This window comes from Diplotaxodon limnothrissa, linkage group LG18 (assembly GCF_057381915.1).
Source record: "Diplotaxodon limnothrissa isolate DT_005_m linkage group LG18, D_limnothrissa_male_GT1.1, whole genome shotgun sequence".
Classification (NCBI taxonomy): Eukaryota; Metazoa; Chordata; class Actinopteri; order Cichliformes; family Cichlidae; genus Diplotaxodon; species Diplotaxodon limnothrissa.
Genome location: NC_140613.1, coordinates 20,203,456 through 20,227,409, shown reverse-complemented (window position 1 = coordinate 20,227,409; position 23,954 = coordinate 20,203,456). Strand labels below are relative to the sequence as shown.

Sequence of the window (23,954 nt, the reverse complement as noted above, 5' to 3'; positions counted from 1 at the left end):
TGGTTATTTAGCTCATCATATCGCAGCCACAGAAATTCTTTTGTCCATGAAACCATAAAGCTGCACTTTCTTTTTGCCTTATAGTCTGATTTGTCATAACTTCTCCGTTTTGTGGTAAGCTTTTCTTTGGCTGTCACTTCTTCACCCTGACCTGTCTTATTTGGCTCAGCAGAACTGAAATGCTTTTACACACTCACTCACATAAGCTCAGCGATTCTCTGCACGATCAACCTCTCACATGTTTAAGCTTGCTGCGGGAGATTTCACTTGTCATGTTTGCATAGTAAGCTAACGATTAATAAGACGATGTCAGAGGAATTGGTGCACAAATTATCATCACTCACAGATCAGTGCTGTCGCTCTCTATACACAGTTCGCAGGATTGCAAAGTGAAAGCAAAAAAACAAGCGCAAATTCAAACGCGACTTCAATATGTCACATATTGACAGTGGCTCACCGATGCCAATGACATAATTACCCAGCTACATTTCTGAAAGAATGCAAAAGCATTGACATATATTTTTCCTACAGTAGCCCGACGGGCAGGGAAGAGATAGATTTTGGTAGCCCGACTGAAAAAATCGCTAGCTCCGGGACGTCGGGCTAGCGATATTGCGAGCCCTGTATCTGATTGAGGAATCATTCATCTTTGGAAAAGAGAGTTTATTACAGAGAAATGGCTCTTTCCAAAATAAAAGCTATACTATCCGCTTCTTCTGGGCTATATTCTCAGCAGCATAAGGAGAATCATGTGCTAACAGCTGTCTAAATGACTCGGCTAAAGTTAGTAGCATGCTTGTTGTATTTGTCTTTGCACTAGGATGATGTCGGCGTAAATGTGCAGTCATATTCGTTGTGTTCCCACTAGTGCTTTCAGGTTAATCTCGTTGAAATGACCTTAACGCCACAACACGGCAAATCTCCGTTAACGAGCTACTGCCGATCGCTCCGTGCATGGGGCTAGACGGCCAACACGTTAACGAGCTAACTGCGCTAACACACTAGTTCACACCAATGTAATTGAGCATTGCATGGCACATCCAACATACTGTTTTACTTTAGTCCATGACTCGCTTACCTTCAGGGTCATACGTCACATGAAAACCAAAATAATTCCAAACGCCAGATCTGAATGAGGTTCAATTTGCCTGTTACAAGGAGAGCTTAACTTCTGTCTCGCTAGCTTGCCCTGCGCTCTTCCTTCTGACTATGCTGTCTGTGTTGAGCGCTCAGTGAATCTGCATTCGACTACTCCGCCTAGGCTGCACTGTCAAGCCTAGGCGGAGTAGTCGAATGCAGATTCACTGAGCGCTCAACACAGACAGCATCGTCAGAAGGAAAATTGATAAAATAAATTACAAATGTTGTATTGTTCGATACATATGCGTACCGAACCGAAAGCACTGTATCGAACGGTTCAATATCGATACGAATATCGTTGCACCCCTAATAAATACTAAAGTAAATAAATACATACTTATGGTCACTGCACTGGAATATAGGATGGATGGAGGGATGGATGGATAGTATGGAGCAAAATTCTGGGAATTCATATAGTACCACAGATAATGAAATTAACCAGTCAAATTCTCATTTCCCCCATTTCATTCATAGCCCGTTCACATCCATTTGAAAGCAATCAGTAGCTGCAATAGCAATGCTTCAATTCCAGACCTTTTGCGATTCCCTGAGCCCACACAAATCTCCACATCCACACAGGTGGGGAGAGTCTCAACAGCTATGTGTGTTGCATATGGCCTGTAAAGAGTAAAAACAGACGAAACTTTGAGAATAACCAATTACAAAATTAAACAAAATATAGCTAGCCTTATAGACCTGAAGAGGACATTTGTCAGCCCAACGAAAATTTGGCTCCCCACAGGAAATAAAGTTTTAACACCAAAATTAAGAATAAGCACTCGAAAGTTTTGAATTGGTTTTCATAGAGGATAATTTGCAACTATGCCACATCGTCCACTTTTAAGAGCTTAAACAACAGAATAATTAGGTTTCTGTGGTGTTTTAATTACTTCAAATAAAAAAAAACATACGGAACATTAAAATGATCAATGCTTAGACAGACTCAAAACAAAACACATGACGCAAAGCCAGCACGATCGAGGTGATTCCATCAATTACTCCTCAGGTGGGCCTTGACACCAGTTCTAAGAAGGGTCAGTGAAACCATCCTACAAGCCTGTTTAGGATACTTGAGTTAAGCAGGACACACAGCCGAGACAAGCTTTGTATTGGTAGAGGTAGCGGGGTCTTATTTGGAGTGTCTCGCTCGATTTAACAGGGAGGTGATAAAATATTTAGCGGATTGCTTACAAAGCTAAGGGGAAGAGAGCGAGGAACAGAGAAAGAGGGAGAGGAAAAGTGGGGGATACCCAAATGGCTTGCGTAGTGGCTGGGGAGCTGGTAATGAGGATGGCATGCTGGCATCATCGTTACAGAGCACAACAACTCTACATGGTCTCTCTGCTCAACCGAACACATACACAACACGCTACCTGACAACAATTAAAACATATAGATTAATGAAAGTGCAATCAGGTGCTGGGAAGCTCGCACATGCCCTGAAACAACACTGAAACGCACATATTAAACCTGCAAAAGAAACAAGCGTTATTTCTGCTGTCACGACAAAGAACTTCCAAAAAAATTAGAAATAAAACCATCATTTATCAATTCAAAAAACTGGCTTTCCATGTAAAAGGACAACTATTCAAAACGATGATCCACCTAACAGAAGTTTTGGTATGGTGGGTATAATATGTAATATACAGATGCATAGCTAGAATAAATGCACTTTCGTTTTCATGTCACTATAAGCAGAAACTAATTTTTACCTTCTTAGGTTCTGGTGAATTAGGCAAATTACATTAATTTGTGTCTCAAGAGCTACATAATAAAGGCACTAATTGAAAATTTTCCACACTTTACCAGACTGTACACAGTACTACTGTGTTCCTTTTTCTAAGCAATACCTTTTTGTTTTGTTGGTATCAATGAGGGGAATTATTCCAGCATGAAACTACATGCTCTTATATTCTTTTTGTTCCTGTTCCTGTTCCTTCATCGCTAATGGGCAATTACTTCTGACCCAATGCTGAGGCTGTGTTATTGCACCAACCCCACAATTGATTGGTTGCCCATAGAACTGAGCTTCCACAAGCACTTTAAGGTTAGATTTCCCTGTTTAAATAATGGATTGCAAGTCCATGAAAAGAAACTGCACAAAAAATAAAAAGGTTGAGATTGCTGTTATTGGAGGGGACTCTCAGTGGAGATGAGAGGGGAACTGACTCCACACAAGACTCCAGAGAGTGACCTAGTTATTTGAGCTAGAAATGGTTAGATCATCTATTTCTACTCCGGCCTTTTTTTTTTTTTTGTCAAGTCAGTGTTTGTGCTGACGACTATGGTCAACCAACACAACATTTTAGGCCACAGTCTCACAGTCCTAGAGATCGATTGGCAATCATCTGGTAACCACTGGTTCAGACGGAAAAATGTATATTACACAAAGATTTGTGAGTAGTTTGCTGCACCTAAAACCTCTTTACTAGCAGATTACTGCATGCGCCTGTATTTTGTATGGAATATGCTGATATATCTGCAAACACTTGCCACACGGTAATGAAACGGTAATGAAACCTCCTCCCGCAATGAGTGTTCACAGAGAAATTGTATCTTCCACACAAAATACGGGCAAGCACAGCAAACTTACGAGTGTCCAAAAAATGGCAAAGAGGTTTTCTTTGTAGGGGTTACCTACTGGTCTGGAGACCTGTGGGATCGAGGCCTCACAGATTCATACTACTGTCAACTCTTGTTAAGCTACAGACCCCAGTAATTTCCTCTTAGTATAGGCTTAATTCACTAGCTTCCATAACAATACTAGGCATACATTTAGACATTGAGCTTAGGCAGTGCACTATGAAACAAAGCGGGAAAACAAAAACAACACAAATAGAACAAAAACAGGCTTCAACACTGGATGAAATTTCAAACATCAGTATTGACCAGAATTTCGAAGTCCCTGCACTGCTAAGTAGTGCATTTCCATCAGAGAGAGATGAGATGATTATCTTAGCTGGAAATGTACTAGAGAAGGAAGTCTGGAGGATTGTAGGAATTAGTGGTCTTTGTAGAGCAATTTCTACAGTGAGACCATTGTCTGTACATGAACATGCGTGTTTGTGGTGACTTCCACTAACACAAGCCACAATAACCCTCATACTAACATTCCAGTTATTCTGCACCAAGTGTTCAGAAGCCTGAGGTAAATAATGGGGAAAGAGGCAAAGTTACGCTACACGGAGAAAAGACTGACAAGGATCAGTGTAAGTTTACATCCATTAAAGACTATGAGACTGTCAGCGCTAGAGGACAGGCAAGGTTATTTGGTTCATTTGAATTAAAATTCCTGCACTGCATAGGAACACAAGTGCATGGCATGCTCATGCACATGCCACACACAGCATGATTAGTGAGTCAGGATTTAACACGAATAAACAAATAATCAATGTAAACATGAAGCAAAACTAGCATCAAGATGAAGTCTGTTAACAGGCTTGAAATGATCCAATCTTCATGTCAAGAATTATGACAGTGACGAGAGCTACTCGCCTATCGATAAGACTCTGAGACCAAGACGTTCAGGAGCCCGCAGTCCAGTAACAAAGAAGGGTTGTTAGGTCAATGTACAACCAGGAGCATGTTCAGTGGACTTATGAATATTCAGCACAAATGGCTCGGTCTGACTGTAGTATTGTAACCGAGTACTCTATCAAGGCCACGTGGCTTCAAGGTGATGACAATGTGTAGTTTGTTTTTATTTTGCTTATTATAATTATTTTGTTGTGTTTTTGTTTTTATATTGCAGACCAATACATAAGTATTGTGTGTCACAAACACATAAGTTTAAGAAAAGAAAGACAAAAAAAACATACTTAGGACATTTTTTTTCAGTGAAATAATTTAACATTAAATATATTGCGTGTACCAATCTCAATGTGTCACGATCCTGGGTCTTATGACCCAGTGTTTTGAGTTTTAGTTCATTTTGATGTTTTAGTTTATGTAAGCCCTTCAGGTTCCTAAGTTCATTTGTTATCATGCTTAAGTGTTTCTAGTTCTTATTATTTCCCCCTCGTGTTTCCAACTATGGTAAATCTCCCCTGCTTTTCATGTGTTTCATGTCTGTGTCTTACATTGTCAAGTTCGGGTTGTCATGTCTATGTCTCATTATGTTTCCTGTTTTATTGTGAAGAGGTCTGGTGTTCTGTGTTCATCATGTTCAGTTTTACTCTCCCACTGTGACGTCATTATGTTCATGTGTGCCAGCTGTTTCCTCATGTGTCTCCACTTCCCCTAATCACCTCCTGTGTATTTAAGTCCTCTGTTTTCAGTGTGTGATTGTCAGGTCGTCTGTTGTCCACGCCATGTTTCCTATGCCATGCTTCCAAGTTTCTTGTCTAGGTTTTTCTTATTGTTTGTTTAGATTTCCCAGTTTAGGTTTGTGTTAATTTTGCTTCAGTTTGCCTTGCCCTTTGTTTGTACCTTTTTTACCAGCCATATTAAACGGCTCGCTTTTTGTTAACATTCAAGTTTTGTTCCCTGTTCCTTGGAGTCTGCATTTTGGGTCCTTTTTCAATTCATACAGTCTGCCCTCGCCAGACTGTGACAGAACGACCTGACCAGAATGGACCCAGCAGACATCTTTGAGGATTTTTGGGAGTTCAGCACTCGTGTGACCATTCTCCATGGACAGTGGAAAATCTATTCTGCGTGCAGACAGGAGAGTGAGAAGGAGTCAGTTAGAGTTCAGCTGCACCGGATTCTGTCTGCATACCCGGCTTACATGGAGGGATTGTCGGAGGATTTGCACGGCTTCATCCGCACCGTGTTGCCAAAGCAGCCCCCCAGCATGCAGACTGAATTACTCCAGCCCCTCTGTGACGCAGCCCTCCCTATGCCAGCTATAGGAGCTAAAGTTGGCGTGTTGAGTCTCCCGCCTGTCTCCATGTCCATGTCGCCACTGCAGCAGACAAGTGCTGCGTTTTCCTCACCTCAACCGGTGGCTGCTTCCAGCGCTACATTCATCTCAGCCGTAGCGGCGCCGGCCTCCACGACCACGGCTTCCAGGAGGAGGCGGCGTCCAGGTCGTCACCACGGCTCACAGCAACATGAGGTGGGTGATTGTATTCTGAATCCACGCGTTTTTTCTAAGGACAATATTGGAACAAACACTGCCTTAAAGGTTCATGGGCATGTTTATGAAATGACTAAGATTGAAAAATCACCAGCCAAGTCTTCCACGGAATATCTTATCCCTCTGCACAATTACCTAGCATCCCAGTGTATTGATCATGCTATGAACTTTGCTTCCAAGAAGCCAAATTATAAGACTGTTTGCACTGGAAGTGCTAGCCATGAGGCTCAGCTAAGCTACTGTGGGACCGAGATCCAGGCCAGGTTGGGGCCAGGGGCTGAGTTGGAGTTTGTGCAGCCTTTTCCTGTGTCTGCTGGGGGGCCCGAGGAGCCCGTCCAGCCACCACCTGCGGCTGCCTCGCTGTCGCCTGGTCCAGCTTCTGCTTCAGCTTCTGCTTTGCCCGTCCAGCCTCATGCCACGTCAGCTGGAGGGCCCGAGGAGCCCGTCCAGTCTCATGCCACGTCAGCTGGGGGTTCAGGAGAACCGCACCAGCCTCATGCCACGTCAGCTGGAGGGCCCGAGGAGCCCGTCCAGCCTCATGCCACGTCAGCTGGGGGTTCAGGAGAACCGCACCAGCTTCACGCCACGTCAGCTGGAGGGTCCGAGGAGCCCGTTCAGCTTCCTGTCTCCGTTGGAGGGTCCGAGGGGCCCGTTCAGTCACCAGCTGCTCCACCAGCAGCCTCATCCACGTTTGCAGCTGATGTGTCTTCATCCACGCTAGCTGCGGCCTCCGTGTCTCCGTCCACGTCGTCGCCTGGTCCAGCTTCGTCAGAGTCTTCAGCCTCGTCTGGTCCGGCTTCGTCAGAGTCTTCAGCCTCGTCGGGTCCGGCCTCAGAGTCTTCAGCCTTGCCGGGTCCGGCCTCTGCCTCTGCTACGCCTGGCCCTGCCTCGCCTCAGCCAGAGGTCTCCGCACCTGCTGGCCCTGCCTCGCCTGGTCCTGTTGTGCCAGCTGGAGGTTCAGCCAAGCGCGCCCAGCATCCTTCCACGCCATCGCCTGCAGCGCCGCCACCTGCGGCTTCCACGCCGTCGCCTGCAGCGCCATTATCTGTGCCTGCCACGCCTCAGCCTTGTCTCCTTCCACCTGCCAAGCCACGTCCAGGTCCAGCACGGCTGTTTCCGGAGCCTGTCAGGACAGCCTGTCGACGGAAACCAACCAAACCATCCAAGGATTATCGTCCACGCCGTCGACCACCCGCCAAGCCGCCCGACAGGTCTCGTCCACGTCACCGCCGGCCACGAGCCAAGCCACCCGACAGGTCTCGTCCATGTTGCCGCCGGCCACGAGCCAAGCCACCCGAGTGTGGCCAGCCATGCTTGCTTCGCCACTGCCACCTTCCACATGGCCGGCCCCCTGAACCCTTGAACTATGGACTACTGTGCCATCGGCCTCCAGGTCGGCCACCTGAACTACTCCGCCATGAACTCCTTTTCTGCCGAGATCATGGTCGCCCTCCTGAAACAGGGTCTCGGACTCTTAAGCCCTTGTGTTTGGACTGAGTGCTTCAGATTCTTTGTTTTTGTGTTTTGTGTATTTAAGTCCTCTGTTTTCAGTGTGTGATTGTCAGGTCGTCTGTTGTCCACGCCATGTTTCCTATGCCATGCTTCCAAGTTTCTTGTCTAGGTTTTTCTTATTGTTTGTTTAGATTTCCCAGTTTAGGTTTGTGTTAATTTTGCTTCAGTTTGCCTTGCCCTTTGTTTGTACCTTTTTTACCAGCCATATTAAACGGCTCGCTTTTTGTTAACATTCAAGTTTTGTTCCCTGTTCCTTGGAGTCTGCATTTTGGGTCCTTTTTCAATTCATACAGTCTGCCCTCGCCAGACTGTGACACAATGGGCAGTCTTAGCATTTGATTTAAGTGATTTTGTCCAGTACATGATGGACATCAGAGGAATCAGCTTTTAATTAGACTGTTGACCATGATTTTCGGCCTAACTGGATTTTATTCTAAATTTGCATGATCTGTTAGCAAACTGAGCCCCTGATTTATTGATAATTGTACTTACTTAAGAGAAGCGAATATCGGATAAATCAAAGTCGCTGATCAGCCGATCACTTTAATTATTTACAAGATAAACAAGAGAGTCTATCTTATGCATTTAAAGCATTGAATACACAGATTACAATTTATTTGTAAAGAGAATTATAATATTGAGAAATGGTGTAAAAATTTGAAACTAAATTAAGAGTTTACATCAACCTAAGCACAGCCTTTTAACTTCTGCCCTGTTATTTTCATTCGAAAGTCATCCAATCTTTGGCAAGGACTTTGTGTGTTTGTTATGATGTGCGTTAGTGTGTAGGTGGGTTTTGCGCAGGACATGGTGCAATGTGAGAAGGATACAGTAGACACAGTCACACACAGTGTGCTTTGTAGATATGTGGCACTTATATCTGTTTATTGATCAGACCAGATAAGATAAGATAACCTTTATTAGTCCCACACGTGGGAAATTTGTTGTCTAATTACTGATACGTTAGTTATAAAAAATTACGAGAAGAAAAGATAAGAAAGAAAGAAACTCAGATTGAGCAGAGCTGCTGTAACAGGCTGCCGCACACGGGGGGCGCCGGAAGATGATGTGGGTAAATCAATCTTATCTGAGCTCCACACACTTTCCAACTAACCCCGAGAGGCAGGCCAACCAATACTTTGCCACACCGAGAGCCTCAAGCCACTCGCATTATCGTCAGACACCTTGAGCAAATCTTCTGTTTGTATATGTGCGTGTCAGAAAAACAAGGTGCATTAGAGGGCACGCAAAAACAGAAAGTGACAGCTTGAACTAAAAGCCCATTCAACCTTCCTTTTAGATATGAGCTATTATCTATTCCTCAGAATGTATTCATCAGCACATCGCACTGAGGCAGAATCAAACCTTTTGTCATCTGAAAGGTAGGATGGACAAAAGGCTGACATTCACAGCAGATTACAACTCAATGCTAATGTATCTTTTTAGTTCCCTGGAGGTAGATGTGATTAAGGAAAAAGTATGGTGTATCATAAGCTGCAAAACATGAAACACAATCAATTCAGCCATTACACTAGAGTGGAAGACCTGTGACCAAAGGTAACATGATGCCCTGTTGTATGTGATACCAAAACAGAATAAATTAATGCCAACAGACTAAGGTGAATTGATCTGTTCTATTCCGAGGAGTCCATCTCTTTAAAAGATTGAATAATGAAAAAGAAAGAAAAATGTACGTAGGGCCCAGTAAGTCCTGATAATACACTCTCATAGCAACCATGGTGTTTTTTTTACAGAAAAAGATCAATCCACTTACCTCGGCAGACATTGCCATTGTCAGGTTCAAACCCAGCTTTGCAAGTGCAGCTACCGATAGGAACCATCCACTCTCCATCTCCGTTACAGTAGAGCTTTATAGGGACATCTACTTCCTCTGAGTTTGCGATGCAGGTCCCTCTAGCAATGACCAGGGAAGTGCTTTCAGCCCCTGTCATGGTCTCTGGAAAGACTGCAAAGTTCTGAACCACACTTGGACACTTCTTATAAAATACCCTGACTGACAGAAGAGACATACAGGCCCCATAGTCCTGAAAGGCCAGGTAGAAGCCATTTTTAGACAGCGGACCAAAGCTTCGCACCTCTGTGTTAACTTTCATCAGGCGTCCGCCAAAGTCCACCTGTGAGAAGCTTTCATCAGCAGCAATGGTGTCCACTTTGAGGTAGGGGGCCTCCATCCAGAAGACTGTGCCTTTAGTGGCAATGACAGCATCGTTTTCATAATAGTAGAGATTAAACGTCTCCTTGCAGGAACCGGGGACATTTGGGATGGAGCTGCAGTCGCGCACGGTGAATCGTATCTCCACATAGATGCGCTGTGCTCCGCGGCGATCAATGAAGGTTGTGAGGAGCCAGTTGTTTTGACTTGGTTCGAAGACATTGCACACCTGGTACGTCCTGATGGTGTTGAGGTTTTCGTCATAGCCACTCACCTCCTCCCACTATAGAAAGACAGAGAAGAGAGAAAGAAGTCCACATGGCTGATAAGTAATTATCTGCTATAAGGCTGCAGTGCTCACTCTTTTTTGATAGAGAATGCTAATATTGGCAGAGCCACGGAGAATTCATACACATATCAGTAATTTCCCTAAGGCACTAACTTGAGTCCTCTTCCTGGACTGAGAAAAATGCATCAGCTTATTGGGGCTTGTTAATCCACTGATGACACACAAATGTATTACTTTAAAAAAAATTTAATTCCTCAAGTGCAAAGCAACAATTTATTGTCTTGTTTATCAAGTAGGCTCACAGCTGTAGGATGTGCACTCCCACTGCATAAGCGCAAACCAAGGCATGATTTTGGATGCAATACCGTTTTCTGTCGATGCCAAGTTTCGCTGGGCATTGAGTCGATACGTTACAAAATATAGTGTGTAACAAATTCAAGATTAAGCACTGCTGAATTACAATTAGACAGACAGGCAGGGACTTCACGAGAGCCAAGGATGGATGGAAAGCCATTTGAGTGCATACTGAACTGAATTTCACTGCAGGCCATTTCTTGCAGGTGTGACCCAGAAAGGGTCTTGGATGAGCATCAGAAGCCCCTTGGGGAATTAACTCAGTGCACCAAATCATGCTAAAAACGTGCCATTAACATTTGGCTGGATTCACTGAGAATCAGGCAGAGAAATCACAGAAAAAAAAATAGAAAAAGCTTGCTTTGAAATCATCTGAGTAACCGTCCAGCTGTGCAAAAGCTGGCCTTGCAAAAATTGTTAGTGGCATTCCACTGATATTCAGTGTGCAATATTTGAATTAGTTACAGTATTTTTAAGAGGAATGTATTATTCTTTAGCATACAGCAGCAGAGCTCACAGACCAAAAAAAAAAGAGTTACATAAAAGCACCAGTGAATTCAAATGAATATTTTGTGGAATATTTTGAGAAAATGATCTGAAACACTTTTTCATTTTTTTTATTTTCCTTGGATCAATTTCAATCTTTATAATAATACAATGCTTTTTGCTTCCATTTAAAGCAACTGCTTGGCACAAAGATTTATTTCTCCAAAGTTCCCAACACCAATGATCCAAACAGCTGAAGGCGAGAAGTTAATGAGGTCTATAGTGGACTGAGTGGGCCTCAAGTCAGTTCATGTTTCTTATGTGCATATATCTCCCTGTGCTTCCTCCTTCTTATGACCTTTAAAACTCCAGCTGCTCAATCAAGCTTAATAGAGAGGAGAAGATATTGGCTCTTCACACACAGCCGCAACATCCAGTCAAATGATGGAAAAAAGTCCATAAAATGATGCAAGGCGAGATAGAGCTGATAAATGTGAGCCGTCGAATTTTGCTGTTTGAAAACCAGCGCAGGTAATAAAACCATTTGGCACAAAGAATATGTGGAAACATCTGCCAACAAACAAAAAAATGGTTGGGTCTAGTAAGGGCATGTAGAGGATGGAGTGGGAAGGCACGTGAGGAACAGTGGCACTGCTGACATGATAAACGAGTTTACAGAAATCTGAGGTGCAAATTAAAGCCTTTTTTCACTGCTGCTCCCTGTGTGCCCACTTCACTCTACTCTTCTCCCCCTCTCCTCTCTTCCCCTTGTGCTCTCTTCTCCCGTCTCTGCTCTGTAATGACCATTCATCAGCATTACAGAAACCTGTCCCTTTCAGCGCTGCCTGTTCATTAATACAGCCAGCCCTAGGCTCCTCTGCACCCGTCTGCTCCAGTCTAGGAGGGGGTCCTCACCGCCTCTTGTCTAGCCAAATGACCACCATCTTTCACGCCAGAGAGGAGCCTGAGGCATCTCCGATAATGCCCATCTAGAGTCTGTCCAGAAATTCATTGGCTCATATAATAATGAACTATATCTTTCTCCTCCTCAGTAGATATGCGGTGTCACGGCTGTTTAAAGACAACCAAAACTAATAATAGGTGCATTAGTTAGTCGAAATCAAACTTTGTGACCCAGTTCCCTCTTTGCTCTTTTCAGTGCTTTGTTATACCTGTGTGTTTATGTGTGCTTGGAAAAGGTGCTGCTGATAATTTGATGGTTTAGCAACCACATATTGATTTGCTAGCTGTTGTTTTGCTGCACAAAGCTTGAGGCAAAACATTTGATTATTTTGAGCATTAAAACTGGTATATAACTAATATTTGGCATCTCTTTAACCTTATCCTAGGACCTGACGTCCACGTCACACCACATTTTGGGTTATATCAATTTTGCTCTACATGGGCCTGATATCCACTTAGGAGAACATTATACTGCTACTGTTCTATCAAAATTTTAAACGAATATCCTCATATGTGGCTCTCATTTTTCTTAAAAACAAAAATAAGGTAAAAAAACAAACAACAACTGGTAATTCTTTGTTTTTACATTCATCGGGCCCCAATATGCCCAAATATCAAAGAGAAATTAAAAATGCATGTCATGGAAGAGTTCTGGTCTTAGGAGGATAATTTTCCCACTATTTTCAGAGATGTGACGCATACACTAATACAATACAATAATTTAAGCCAAATGTATCTGCCTCGTGGCATCTGTGTATTCTTGCCAGAGGCTCTTTCTCAGACCACCAATAAATACAAATGTTACTTTTTCGAATAGAATCGAGCCATACATCTAAACACCTGTTCTAGTCACAGAAATGCATATCAGAATTAAGCGTGCACATAAAAATAAATAAATCAAATGAACATCGAGAGCAGAAGAAGACCACACTAGGCGCCACTCCTGTCACCTAAGAACAGAAGTTACCTTTGTCCAGTTCACACTGGTCAGTGGAAAAATGTTGCCTGGCCTGATGAGTCTTGATTTGTGCTGCAACATTGCGTCGGTAGGTTGAGAATTTGGTGTAAACAACATAAAAGCATTGATTCATTTTGCCCTGTATCAATAGTTCATGCTGGTGTTGGTGTTGGCAGCAAAGTGAGTTCACTTGCTCGCCCTGCCCATGCCTTTATGACCACAGTGTACCCATGTTGGTGCCTGCTTCTGGGGAGAAAAGGCATCACGTCGCAAAAAATCATTAAATCATCTCTGTCCGTTTTTGTTTTTTTCAACATGACTATGAGTTTGCTGTACTCAAATGGCCTTTGAGTCACCAGATCTCAATCCAATGGAACAACTTTGCGATGTAGTGCAACAGGAAAGTCGCATCATGGGTGTCCAGCTGACAATTCTGCAGCAACTGTGTGATGCTATAATGTCAATATGGACCAAAAGCTCTGCATGCGATGGCATCGCATGCAGTCGTTTATGGAGTTTAATTCTGTTAATGTCCACTGATGTTTTTATATCCGGAGTATTTGCATGCACATGCCAATTTTCACTTACTAGCGTGTTTATGTGCCTCTATAAAATGAGCTCACTCCCAGTTAGTTTTATTTTACACAGTTTTGCATCACCTAATTCATATTTTATCATTACCAACCTAACTGAACTTAAACTTTTTTTGCTGATGAAAAACTGTCAAATACCGAGAGCCTTTTAACTCAACACTTATTTGTAAGCCAATTAAAGTAACCACCGGCACCCCTCTAATAGCTTTGCTTTTACCATTAATATAGGAGACACTTGTCCCCTGCCCCTGATTGTCAAGAGTGCCTATTGTGCGTGTCATTATTGCTGCTCTGTTTTATGGGCAGTAGCAAGGAGATGGAGGAGCTATGGATTCATAGAGCTCTTAATGTTTGTGTTAATGACCAGTTACAGCTGGCTGAGCTGGAGAAGAGAGGGTTGAGAAAAGGGGGGAAAAAAAATACAGAGTGATAAATAAAAGAAAAAAACAGGAATGGGGAGGAATCAGGAAAAAGGGGGAGGGTTGAGAGGGTGGGGGTAATGTATTCAGACTGATGTTCCCCTTCCCACAGCCTCAGCTCACTGCCATCAAGCCATCAATACTCTGCCCTCATAAAAACCATCCATCACATTGATCTCTTGCCATTATCCTCAAAGACTAAAATAACACAGAGCAGCTCAGATGGCCACAGTCTTGCTCTGGAGGACTATAGCATCCAATATTGGGCTGGGGACAAGCAGAGATGGGAGGAATAACCAATCAGAACAAGGATGTAACATCTGTGGAAAATAATGGGCCAAATGGGCTGGAGTAATGAGTCATTTGGAGGAGGCATGGTTGGGGCAGTATAAGAAGATACCTTAAGGAAATGAGAAACTTATTTTTTTATAGAATGGAAACTAAATCTTAATGTAGTTCCTAGACCACCGGTCATGACAGGAATTTTGTAATGTTGAATAGAGTCTCAGAAGTCTCAGAACTTTATTTCCGCACAATTCAGCATTTGTGATGCTGCCAATATTGAAAAATAATTAGCAGTTATTGAAATACATTTTTTATGTGACAGACAGTGAGCAAACTGCGATTGGGTGACGCATTAAAACAGGTGTAAACTTCATTTTGTAATCATTCCAATGTTGCAAATATCGGAGAAAACACATTGACCAGCTAGATTCGAATATCTGATCTCTAATTGAGAGCCATGTGTTTAGCCCCTCTGCAGTATTCACCTTCTCTCCCTCACTCTCTGTGAGTCTATGTAAAGTTGTTTTCAGACACACAGTGCAACCCTGACCTTTACATAAACCAACAGAGGTGGTTGTAAGAACACAGACAGGGGGATCGTCAGGTTTGTAATAGAAATTCTGTGTACGATGTCCAATTGCACCCATTCGTAATGACTGGCCATCCTGTGTTATGTCTCCTGCACACTCTGCCCAGACAGCACTCTCGCCCTAAACAAAAAAAGGGACATTTCCAGTTGTGTTCTACCCCACCTTAATTTTCCCGACACTGTCTATAATTCATGTGTGGATTTAGGATTTACTGAGCATCATTCCCCTATTTGCTTCAGGAGCTTTGCTGCATACGTACAACCCACAGAGGTTTTATCATGACTCCACCGTACCTCTACCTTCAGTTTTAAAATTGGACATTTGGTATGAGTAGGTCGGGTTGCGACTCTGACACACACGCACAAAGGGAGAACTTGACTACTTTTAGATCATCATTCAGCATCAGTCAATTCACACGAGCAGAAGATGTGAGCAGAGAAGCACATATTCAGCTGATCTTTAACCTCCAGCCTGCTGTCTGATTCTCAGTGGAGTCACACTCACAAACTGCTTTTCAAATCTATCAGCACGAGTTAATACAGCTCCATGCTCAGACATACTGCACACAGATGGGTGATGAGCAGCTCAGAGCATTTCCACATTTATATCTCCACAGCCTTGAAAGGTCTACAAAATGCCACTGCAAATAGTAGATGAGTGTCTGGCAACTATTTCTTGAATGTCCATCAAAACAGCCATTACTCAGTCTGCCGATGGGCTTTTACAGCAGGACCCAAGGCAAGAGATGTAGAAAGCTACAATCAAATGGAGCCACTTCAACACCACTGTGTTCCCCTAAACTTTTAACCCGACTCCACTTGTTGATGCAGTTTACAACAGTTTTTTTTGTTTGTTTGTTTTAGCCCTTTTCAGTTAATGCCTTTGGTGTTGAAGTTAGCATTTGAAGTAATTTAGTTGATGAGGTTCTTTTTTTTTTTAAGTGTTACCCAAATAATCCTAGGACTAAATTATGCTTGGATGCTTTGTTGAAGTCTACACCCTCAAGCGCCTATAGGCTGAAATGTTTTTGAGCACTTTCTAACAACGAGTTGTCCGTTCATCTATCATCTGAAACGTGTGGGTGGAGGCAAGCATGAGACTGATTTTATTACTACAAGCTCGGGATGGGCATTTCAGTAATGAGCCTATTTGTTATTCATGACAACACAACATTGAACTAAAGGAGGGAAAGTGTACCTATAAAGATTTTTCTTTAATAATTACCCCTGAATACATCCTGGCTGTTGATAAAAAGAGAGGGAAAGAAAAAAGAAATGGTATGCGTGCGGGTGAAATTCACATTGACAGGTCTGTAAAGGCGAAGGTCTCAGAAGGACAGTGGATTATAGGTGGACATGAGAAGCTGAGATAGGGATTGAACTCTTTATGCCCCTTCTGAAAGACACTCTTCTCATTTTGCAAAGCTCACTGCCGACAGTAATCACAATCCAGATAGTATTTTTTTCTTCCCAAAGGTGGTTTCAAATCCCTCTGCGTTAATGAGGATATTTGCATTTCAACCTTTGGGTCTTTTCCTTGAAGTCAATAGAATGGACATTTCATGTAAACTAACAGTGGTCTGTCTTGGCACCTTTATTCACTCCTTCCTACACAAACTTTGAGACACATGCTCATAATCTCCTGCAAAATCACTTATTTCGAACGCTTTACCTCATCCGCCACCTCACACACACACACGGCCAGGCTGCAGCCCCTAAAATATGCAGTGGCATGATTGCTATTATCATTTCTGATCAGCTGTGTTATTGAATGGATGCTGCTGTCAGGGCAGTTGCATAGGAATGATTATTTTGCGGGACATCTGAGGCCTAGTTCCGCTTGGCTGAATGTGATGGATGGGGAGGAAATGGTGATGTCTGAAACACTCCCAGTCCTGCCAGATCTCAGCCACTCTATAATTACAGTCACACAGTTTGACTGAGCCCAAGCAGAACTTGGTCTGTCTGGCTGGCTAAAGCAAAATGAGTCTCGTTGAAAATCTGCTCCCTTGCCACGCCCATACCCTGATCAATACATTTACTGGACTTGAGGTTTGAAGCAAGTAAGTTCATGTTGCAGTTGCTGAGTGTAAACCAAACAATTCAACAACTGGAGATAGTGAGACCGCGCCTCAAACACTCCTTTTCGGTCGTAAGTCTGTAAATTCTTCTTTGAGCCACCATTCATTCCCCTGTTTTATTAGCTTCCTCTAAAGGTATCAATGGGATCTGTCAGGACGACGAACCACCGCCAGACCTCAACGAGGTCTCTTGCTACATTATCAACAAATATTTTTTATTCATATTTGGAGGTTGGGTCCGTGCTAGTGAATTGGACTGTGTGATATTTGTGCTCTGTTGACATATTAGTTACCATTCGGTTTCATTCTCTGCTCCAAATGCTTTTAGTATGTCTTTTGTCTCATTTTCTTATAGAGAGGCACAGAACGTGACTGCACTCTGGACCATTCAGTGAACAACTCACACAGACTGTTCGCTCTCATATTTCTCCATCCAACTTTTAAAATGGAATTATTAACGCTTGCATTTTCAATTATGAGCCAGTTGCTTTAAGCAGTCTGTCTGCTTGGATACAGATGTTTTTAGCTATAACAGTAAACTGAACTCTCCCAGACAGGGTTGCATTGTTTTCAGGGATGCAAATTGGGGTTCAAGTGTCTTTCTCAAGGGCACTTTGGTCCTTAAAATGGTCTGGGATCCAATGGCCAAGCCTGCAATTAACTAACTTTCTGCATTTACTTGGCAACAACCACCCTTCATATAGAAGCCTCTTTTTTGTTTTTAAATATTTAATCATTAAAATAAGTATAATTCCTAAAGACTGGTAGGCAGAACAAGCTGCTTGATGTGGAAAAACAGACATCAATTAAATGTTTTAGATAAATAAATAAATAAATTAGGATGTGTAATGACAGATTTTTATTTGTCCCATTAAAAAAGTTAATTATTTTTACTCTGTTGTCCTTATGCTTTTAATAATATGTATTGCACTGGAAATTTTTATATTTTGGAATCAACATTTTTTTTATATATATTTTTAATTTTAAATGCTCCAACTTTGACTGATGGATAAAAACAACAAAACCCCCAAAACAGTAATTAGTGCAGCTTTGTGTGTAGTAAATATTAAATTGCTTAATCTCAAAACATTTGTTTGATTAAGATATTTACGCAATTATTCACATAGGAAAGATTTAATAAGCCCAGAGATAAATCAGCAAGTGGTCTGGAAACCTTCATTAATTCAACTAGACGTGTAAAAGCACAAAAAGAAGGTTAAGGTTATTGCGCTGAAGCATAAAACTGTTTTTTGAATACTTTTCTAGCACAATGCACCTGGTAACACCCACTCAGGTGCCTTGAGACAAACCATGAAGCTGACACTGCCTCAGCACGACTTTAGGTTACCAGTAGCAACATTACCTTGAGTCACCCTGTGTAAAAGGTTCAAGCAGTGTTTAGCTGAAATCTGACAACCTCTGCAATCTTATGAATTTATTCTGGAGAATCATAAAACCACTAAATAATGAATTATTACTATGTATATTTGCATGCATAGGGAAAGAAACGAAAAGTTGAAAAGTAATGGAACTGGGGTGACAGAAAAATACATTTGCAACAGAATGTGAAGAGCAAAAATATGACAGGAAAAGAAGGACAAAAACATCCTTTTTGTGGCCTAAATCACTGCTTTCAGTATGTCTCACGATCGTAACTCATGGAAGCCTCAAAGCCCCTCCTTTACAGCACACAGGACAAAGTCTGAACATTGGGCTTTTTCAACATTTCAGCAGCGGAACTGCTCCATAAATATCACAGCAAGTGCAAAACATACATTTGCATTCCTTTACTCGCCTGAGGAGCACGCCATCCTCTCCAAAAATCACCAAGCGCCTTTCATGTATGTTAAGTTTTCACTTTGATCTTCAATTTTACAGCTATTAAAGAATAAATGTGTTATTCTGAGTTTTTCTCCTGAATTTTATCGCACACCTGCAGCATCACACAGCACCACGAGCTTTTTGCAAAGTGAGGCAGTTTCATGTCTTTAAGCATAAAATATAGCATGTATGTGTGTTACGTACTTATAAAAAATTAGCATCTATAGACAGGATCAACCACGATTTAACAGAAAATGTATTTCACTTCTGGCAGGTGAGCTGTCCTTTTTAAATTTTCTTTTGTTCACTGAAGTATGTATGAATGCCTTTCCATAGGATGTGACATTCCTAACTATCATAGCAAATATCAAAATGTTCAGGTTAAGAAAACTGAGATTATATTTCACTTGAAGGCCGCCAAATCTCTCACATAACATAATATTCCTTGAATGAAATGAGAGAATATTGTCTCTTAAACAGACTGATGATGAATTAAGGGCTGCTAATGATTTGAGATGTACATTGTGCATGTGTGTTTGTGTGTATATAAATCCTACATAGCACGACACCTACCAGCCTTATCATCCATACAGAAAGATACAAAAAGATAGGGAGGGGGTGGGGCAGGGTAGGGTGGGGTAGTTGCGTTGTGCGGTTCGTGGTTAGATGCAGATCGTGAAAAGACGGAATCGACACTTTGAGACAGACAAGCTGAAGTGAAGAAAGGCAGCGGGAAAAAAAAGTCAGAAGCAGTCAGGGTGAGAAGATGGAATAGAAGAATGGAAGGGTTTACTGCTATTTCTGCCAACTGTAGGACGGCTGAAATAGCAGGTGCTGCAGGTACTGGAGCAAACACATAATCACTCCCACACATACAAGCCAAACTCAAGGCGCTCCTGCATACTCCTCCAAATTCATACCAAATTTAAGATTTAAGAGTCATTTCTCCTTTCTTTTCTGTCCCACTTCTATTCCTTTGTTCTTTTATTTATTCTTAGACAAAAGGAAAAAAATGTCCTTGGTTTCCAAAAAACATCCAAGTCACTTCCTACATTTATGCAGAGGGAATCCAAAGGATGGAAATCAATAATTGAGGCAGCCACATGTTATTTCATTCCAAAAGGGAATATTTAAAAATGGTGGAAAGGTGAAAAAATAATAATGGGAGGGAGAAATATTATGGAATTATGGCATACAGTTCCCAAACAGTGTATCGTTTTTATCTTTCTGTGACCAAACGTAGACGCTGTTGTCTTGACCAAGTCTCATTTGCGTACAGAAAATATTGAGAGGTAACGCTGGATAAGACTTTTAAGAAAACACAAACGCACAAATGCCCAAGCAAAGACTTACATCCACGCAAAACCCTCCGACAGAGAGCCATGAATGCACTGTGATCCGAGTGATTCGTTGTATTACCATTCCAGTCTTCACGCTGGGCAGATATGCCCGCGTCTGAGCTCAGAGCAAATTCAGATGTCTGGCTTCACAACTAAATCACACTCCGTAATCTTGGAGGTAAAATGAAACAGGTCTCCCACTGGTATGGCAATGTCTACTATATGTATGTGTGCGCATTTGCACAAATGTGCACGTGCATCCAATTTTTTTCAACCATATTCCCAAAGAGTTTATAAAGAGTTATGTGGGTGAATGTGTAATGATGAGCATGTGCTTATGTCCGGTTAAATTGACATCCAGCATGTGTGTGTGTGTGCACGCACAGGTATGTGGGTCTCCGTGTATGTAATGAAGGCACTCTTCTCACCTGGCCTCTGAAGTGAAGCCAGCATGACTCACAGTCATTTTTTCCCTTCTTCTCATTCCAGTTCAGCTCGAGCCCACTAAGTTCAGAGTTCACCTCCATCACTCTTTCTCTCATTCCTGCACACGCGTCCTTGATCTCCTTTCCCTTCATCATTTCTGACACATATTATCTACATTCAAGCAGCCCCTTTGTCCGTTCCTCTCTGCCATTTTCCCCCCACTTTCCTTATTTAACTTTTCCCTTTGACCTTTGAACCCGATTTTTAAGGTATGAATAAATCAATAATAGAAGCAGTATCGGAAAATATCTCCAAATCGTCCTTCCCGTCAACCACCAAGGTATTTAATTTTTTTTGAGTTAACATGTCACACACTGAATTAGCACCAGACCTTAAACTACATGTGACCCTTTTTTTCTGTTTTTATCCTTTATGAAACCTTAAAACAACTAAATTAGCCAATGACTTAGCATTTTAAATCATTTAAATTCTGCTTAAAGGCTGACCCTGGATACAAGTGTAAGTACTTTCAGTATAGGTATAGATATGACTTTTATCCTTTCTCCTTCAGTGCTGCTTTGGTGTTACGTTCCATGAATTCTCCCCATTTCTTTGACCATCTATATTCAATCATCCCCCTTTTCTGTTCTCTCTGCCCTTTTCTCTTTTTCATTTCCCTCACTTTACTTTTCCCTCCTGTGTTCCCTTATCTCCATTGACCCAGTGTTTGTCTGTCTTTCAGGGTATGAATAATTGAGGTATATTGAGTCTGGTCAGCAGATGGTGAAATGGCCGTTATGGATCTATCTGTGCTCTTTAGGAAATGCTGAGTGTATGCTGACACCTGTGCAGTTAAGGTCCGCAGGAGCGTTGCCGAAGCACCGAACACAACAGGGGGGAGCATATAGGGCACGCCCAAAAATGGTACTCCTCTTCCAGCACCTGTGCATGCTCACATATGCAGGTGCAGATATACAACACTCTCAGCCACTCAAATTTATGCCTGAGCACACACAATCTCACATGTGGAAGAACAAGAGAGAGTAAATCCAAACAAACATATTATGATGAGTTCCACTGCTTCTCCAAACCATCTTATGCACCTGCCACAACAATAGAGAGGGGCGCTTCCAAACTCTCCTTGTTATCTCACGCCGTCTGTCTCACGCCCCATTTTACGCTGCCTTGGTGGTCCCGAATCCTCAATGCACTACAGCTTGAGAAAAGACATTTAAATGTTTTTCACTACATTTTCCACAATTTCATAACACGGAAACACGGGGGAACTATAAAAACGGGTGGACACAACTGGGACATTGTTACCTTCAGTGATTCTTTAAGTCACTGAAGGTGAAAAATAAAAAAAAAGAGTACATTTTCTGTTGGCATAACAGCAAATAAATGTACCGTGTTAAATCCACACAGCAAATGATTACCAGCTAGTCAAAGTTCTCGACAGCAAGTAGTTGAAGTATCCCACCGAGGATTTTATACATATTATATGTAAGATTATCTGGGTTAAAGACTAACTAGTAAACAAACTTGAATATTTACCGTTATCTGAGTTTGTTCCACAGATGCAGATATTTAAAGGTAAATGAATCAACCCTCTTTCTATTTCAAATTATGGGCTAATAATAAGCAGAACACTAACTAATTAATTAATAAATGGCATATATTTGCAACAATATTAACCATGCTATTACTGATTGCTATTACAGCTTTCCAGTCTATCATGTCCCCTTGCACACCAACCCCACCTCCACCCACCCACGCAATCACACAGACACACATAGCCCTCTCTTTCCTAAGCCCCTGACAATCCAACCAACCTGGCCTGCCTCACGACAGTTTACAGTACCCACAGCCTTCATCCGTACAGCCACTGCCACCCGCTGATCGCGGGTCCGACCCTCCCAACACCCACCCACCCTTCCTAGGATCTTCCTCTTAAAGCTTGGAGTCAAACTGTGACCTTCCTGACTCACACGAGTTAACCCAAGCATTCTTGAACACAGACACACACAAACACACAGCTGAATGTTGAGGGGCCAAAGGTTTGGCTTTTTTGCCCCATTCACACAGTTGATCCCTCACCCTCTCTCACTCCAGCTTCTTCTAATCCTCCCCCAAACCCCTTCCTGATCCCGGAGCCCCTCGAACATCACTATCACACAGCCGTCTCTCTACTTTTACCCTCTCGCTGCCTCCATACACTCTCCTCTAGTTTCATCCACCCGATCCAAAATGAAAACAGTCGTGCATCTCTGGTTCCCGTTTTACCAAAATTATTTTAAAAAAATAAAAAATAAATGGCATGAAGTTTAGTATCACATGACTTTGAATTCTCCTTCATTCACCTCACTTTTTTAAGTTACCAGACTAAAACATTTAGGTATTAATGTTTCTCCCAAGCTTGCAGATCTAACTAAATTAAACCATATCCCACTTTTAAAGAAGGTAGAAGATGATCTGGCTAGATGGAAATGTCTATCACTCATGGGAAGGGTTGCCGCTATAAAAATGATGGTCTTACCAAAAATAAATTATTTATTCTCAATGATCCCAACTAAACCGCCACAAGATTGGTTCAGATCTCTAGATTCATGTATGTCCAAATTCCTTTGGAAAAATAAACCCCCACGTATAAGCTTAAAAACACTACAAAAGACCAAGGATAAAGGAGGACTAGAACTGCCTAACTTTCAGCACTACTTCTTAGCCAACAGGCTTCAGTTTATCTCAGGATGGCTAAAATACACCCTCTTAGATGAACCTTGGCTAGATGTAGAACAAGCACTCTGCAATAATCTAGAGATCTCAGACCTACCATTTATCAGCTCAAACATCCAACGACATGAATGCTTTAAAAGCATCAACATCAGCTCTTCTCTGACAGCATGGTGGGAGTTTCTAAAATTGACGGCGTCTTCATTAATCCCATGCAAACGTACACCTATCTGGAACAACCCTGACATATTACAAAACAATAATATGATAAACTTTTCAGATTGGAGTGATAAAGGAATCAAATATTTAGAACATATACTAGAAGGAACAGAATTTATTTCATTTGACGGACTAGTTACACAATATGGGATCAACAAGAAAAGATTTTTAGAATATCAACAAATTAAATCCATAGTAAAAAAGAAATTTAAACCGGGTCAAGTTGAACTACAAACACCACCAAGTGTGGTTCAATTTCTTACTCTTAAACCCCCCAAATTACTATCCAAAATATACAGAATGCTTTCTAAAACAGATGAATCAATATCACTTCCTATTGCAAAATGGGAAGCGGATTTATCAGTTAACTTAGACCTAAACTTCTGGTCTCAGATTTGCTTAAAAACCTTTCATCTAATTAGAAATCCCAGTCTTCAATTAATTCAATACAAAATATTACATAGAGTGCACTATACAGGTCATCGGATGTTCAAGA

At 41.9% G+C, this 23,954-nt stretch overlaps 1 protein-coding gene across 2 annotated transcripts in view; it reads right to left on the bottom strand.

Annotated features, from left to right (window-relative positions):
- The window catches only part of ephb1 (EPH receptor B1), a 177,445-nt gene that overhangs the window by 91,563 nt on the left and 61,928 nt on the right, over window positions 1–23,954 (bottom strand). For both annotated transcript variants that reach the window (XM_085378230.1, XM_085378231.1), the window contains exon 3: window positions 9,507–10,188. In XM_085378230.1, coding sequence (XP_085234356.1) covers window positions 9,507–10,188 — 682 coding nt within the window. The remainder of the gene's footprint in view (window positions 1–9,506; window positions 10,189–23,954) is intronic.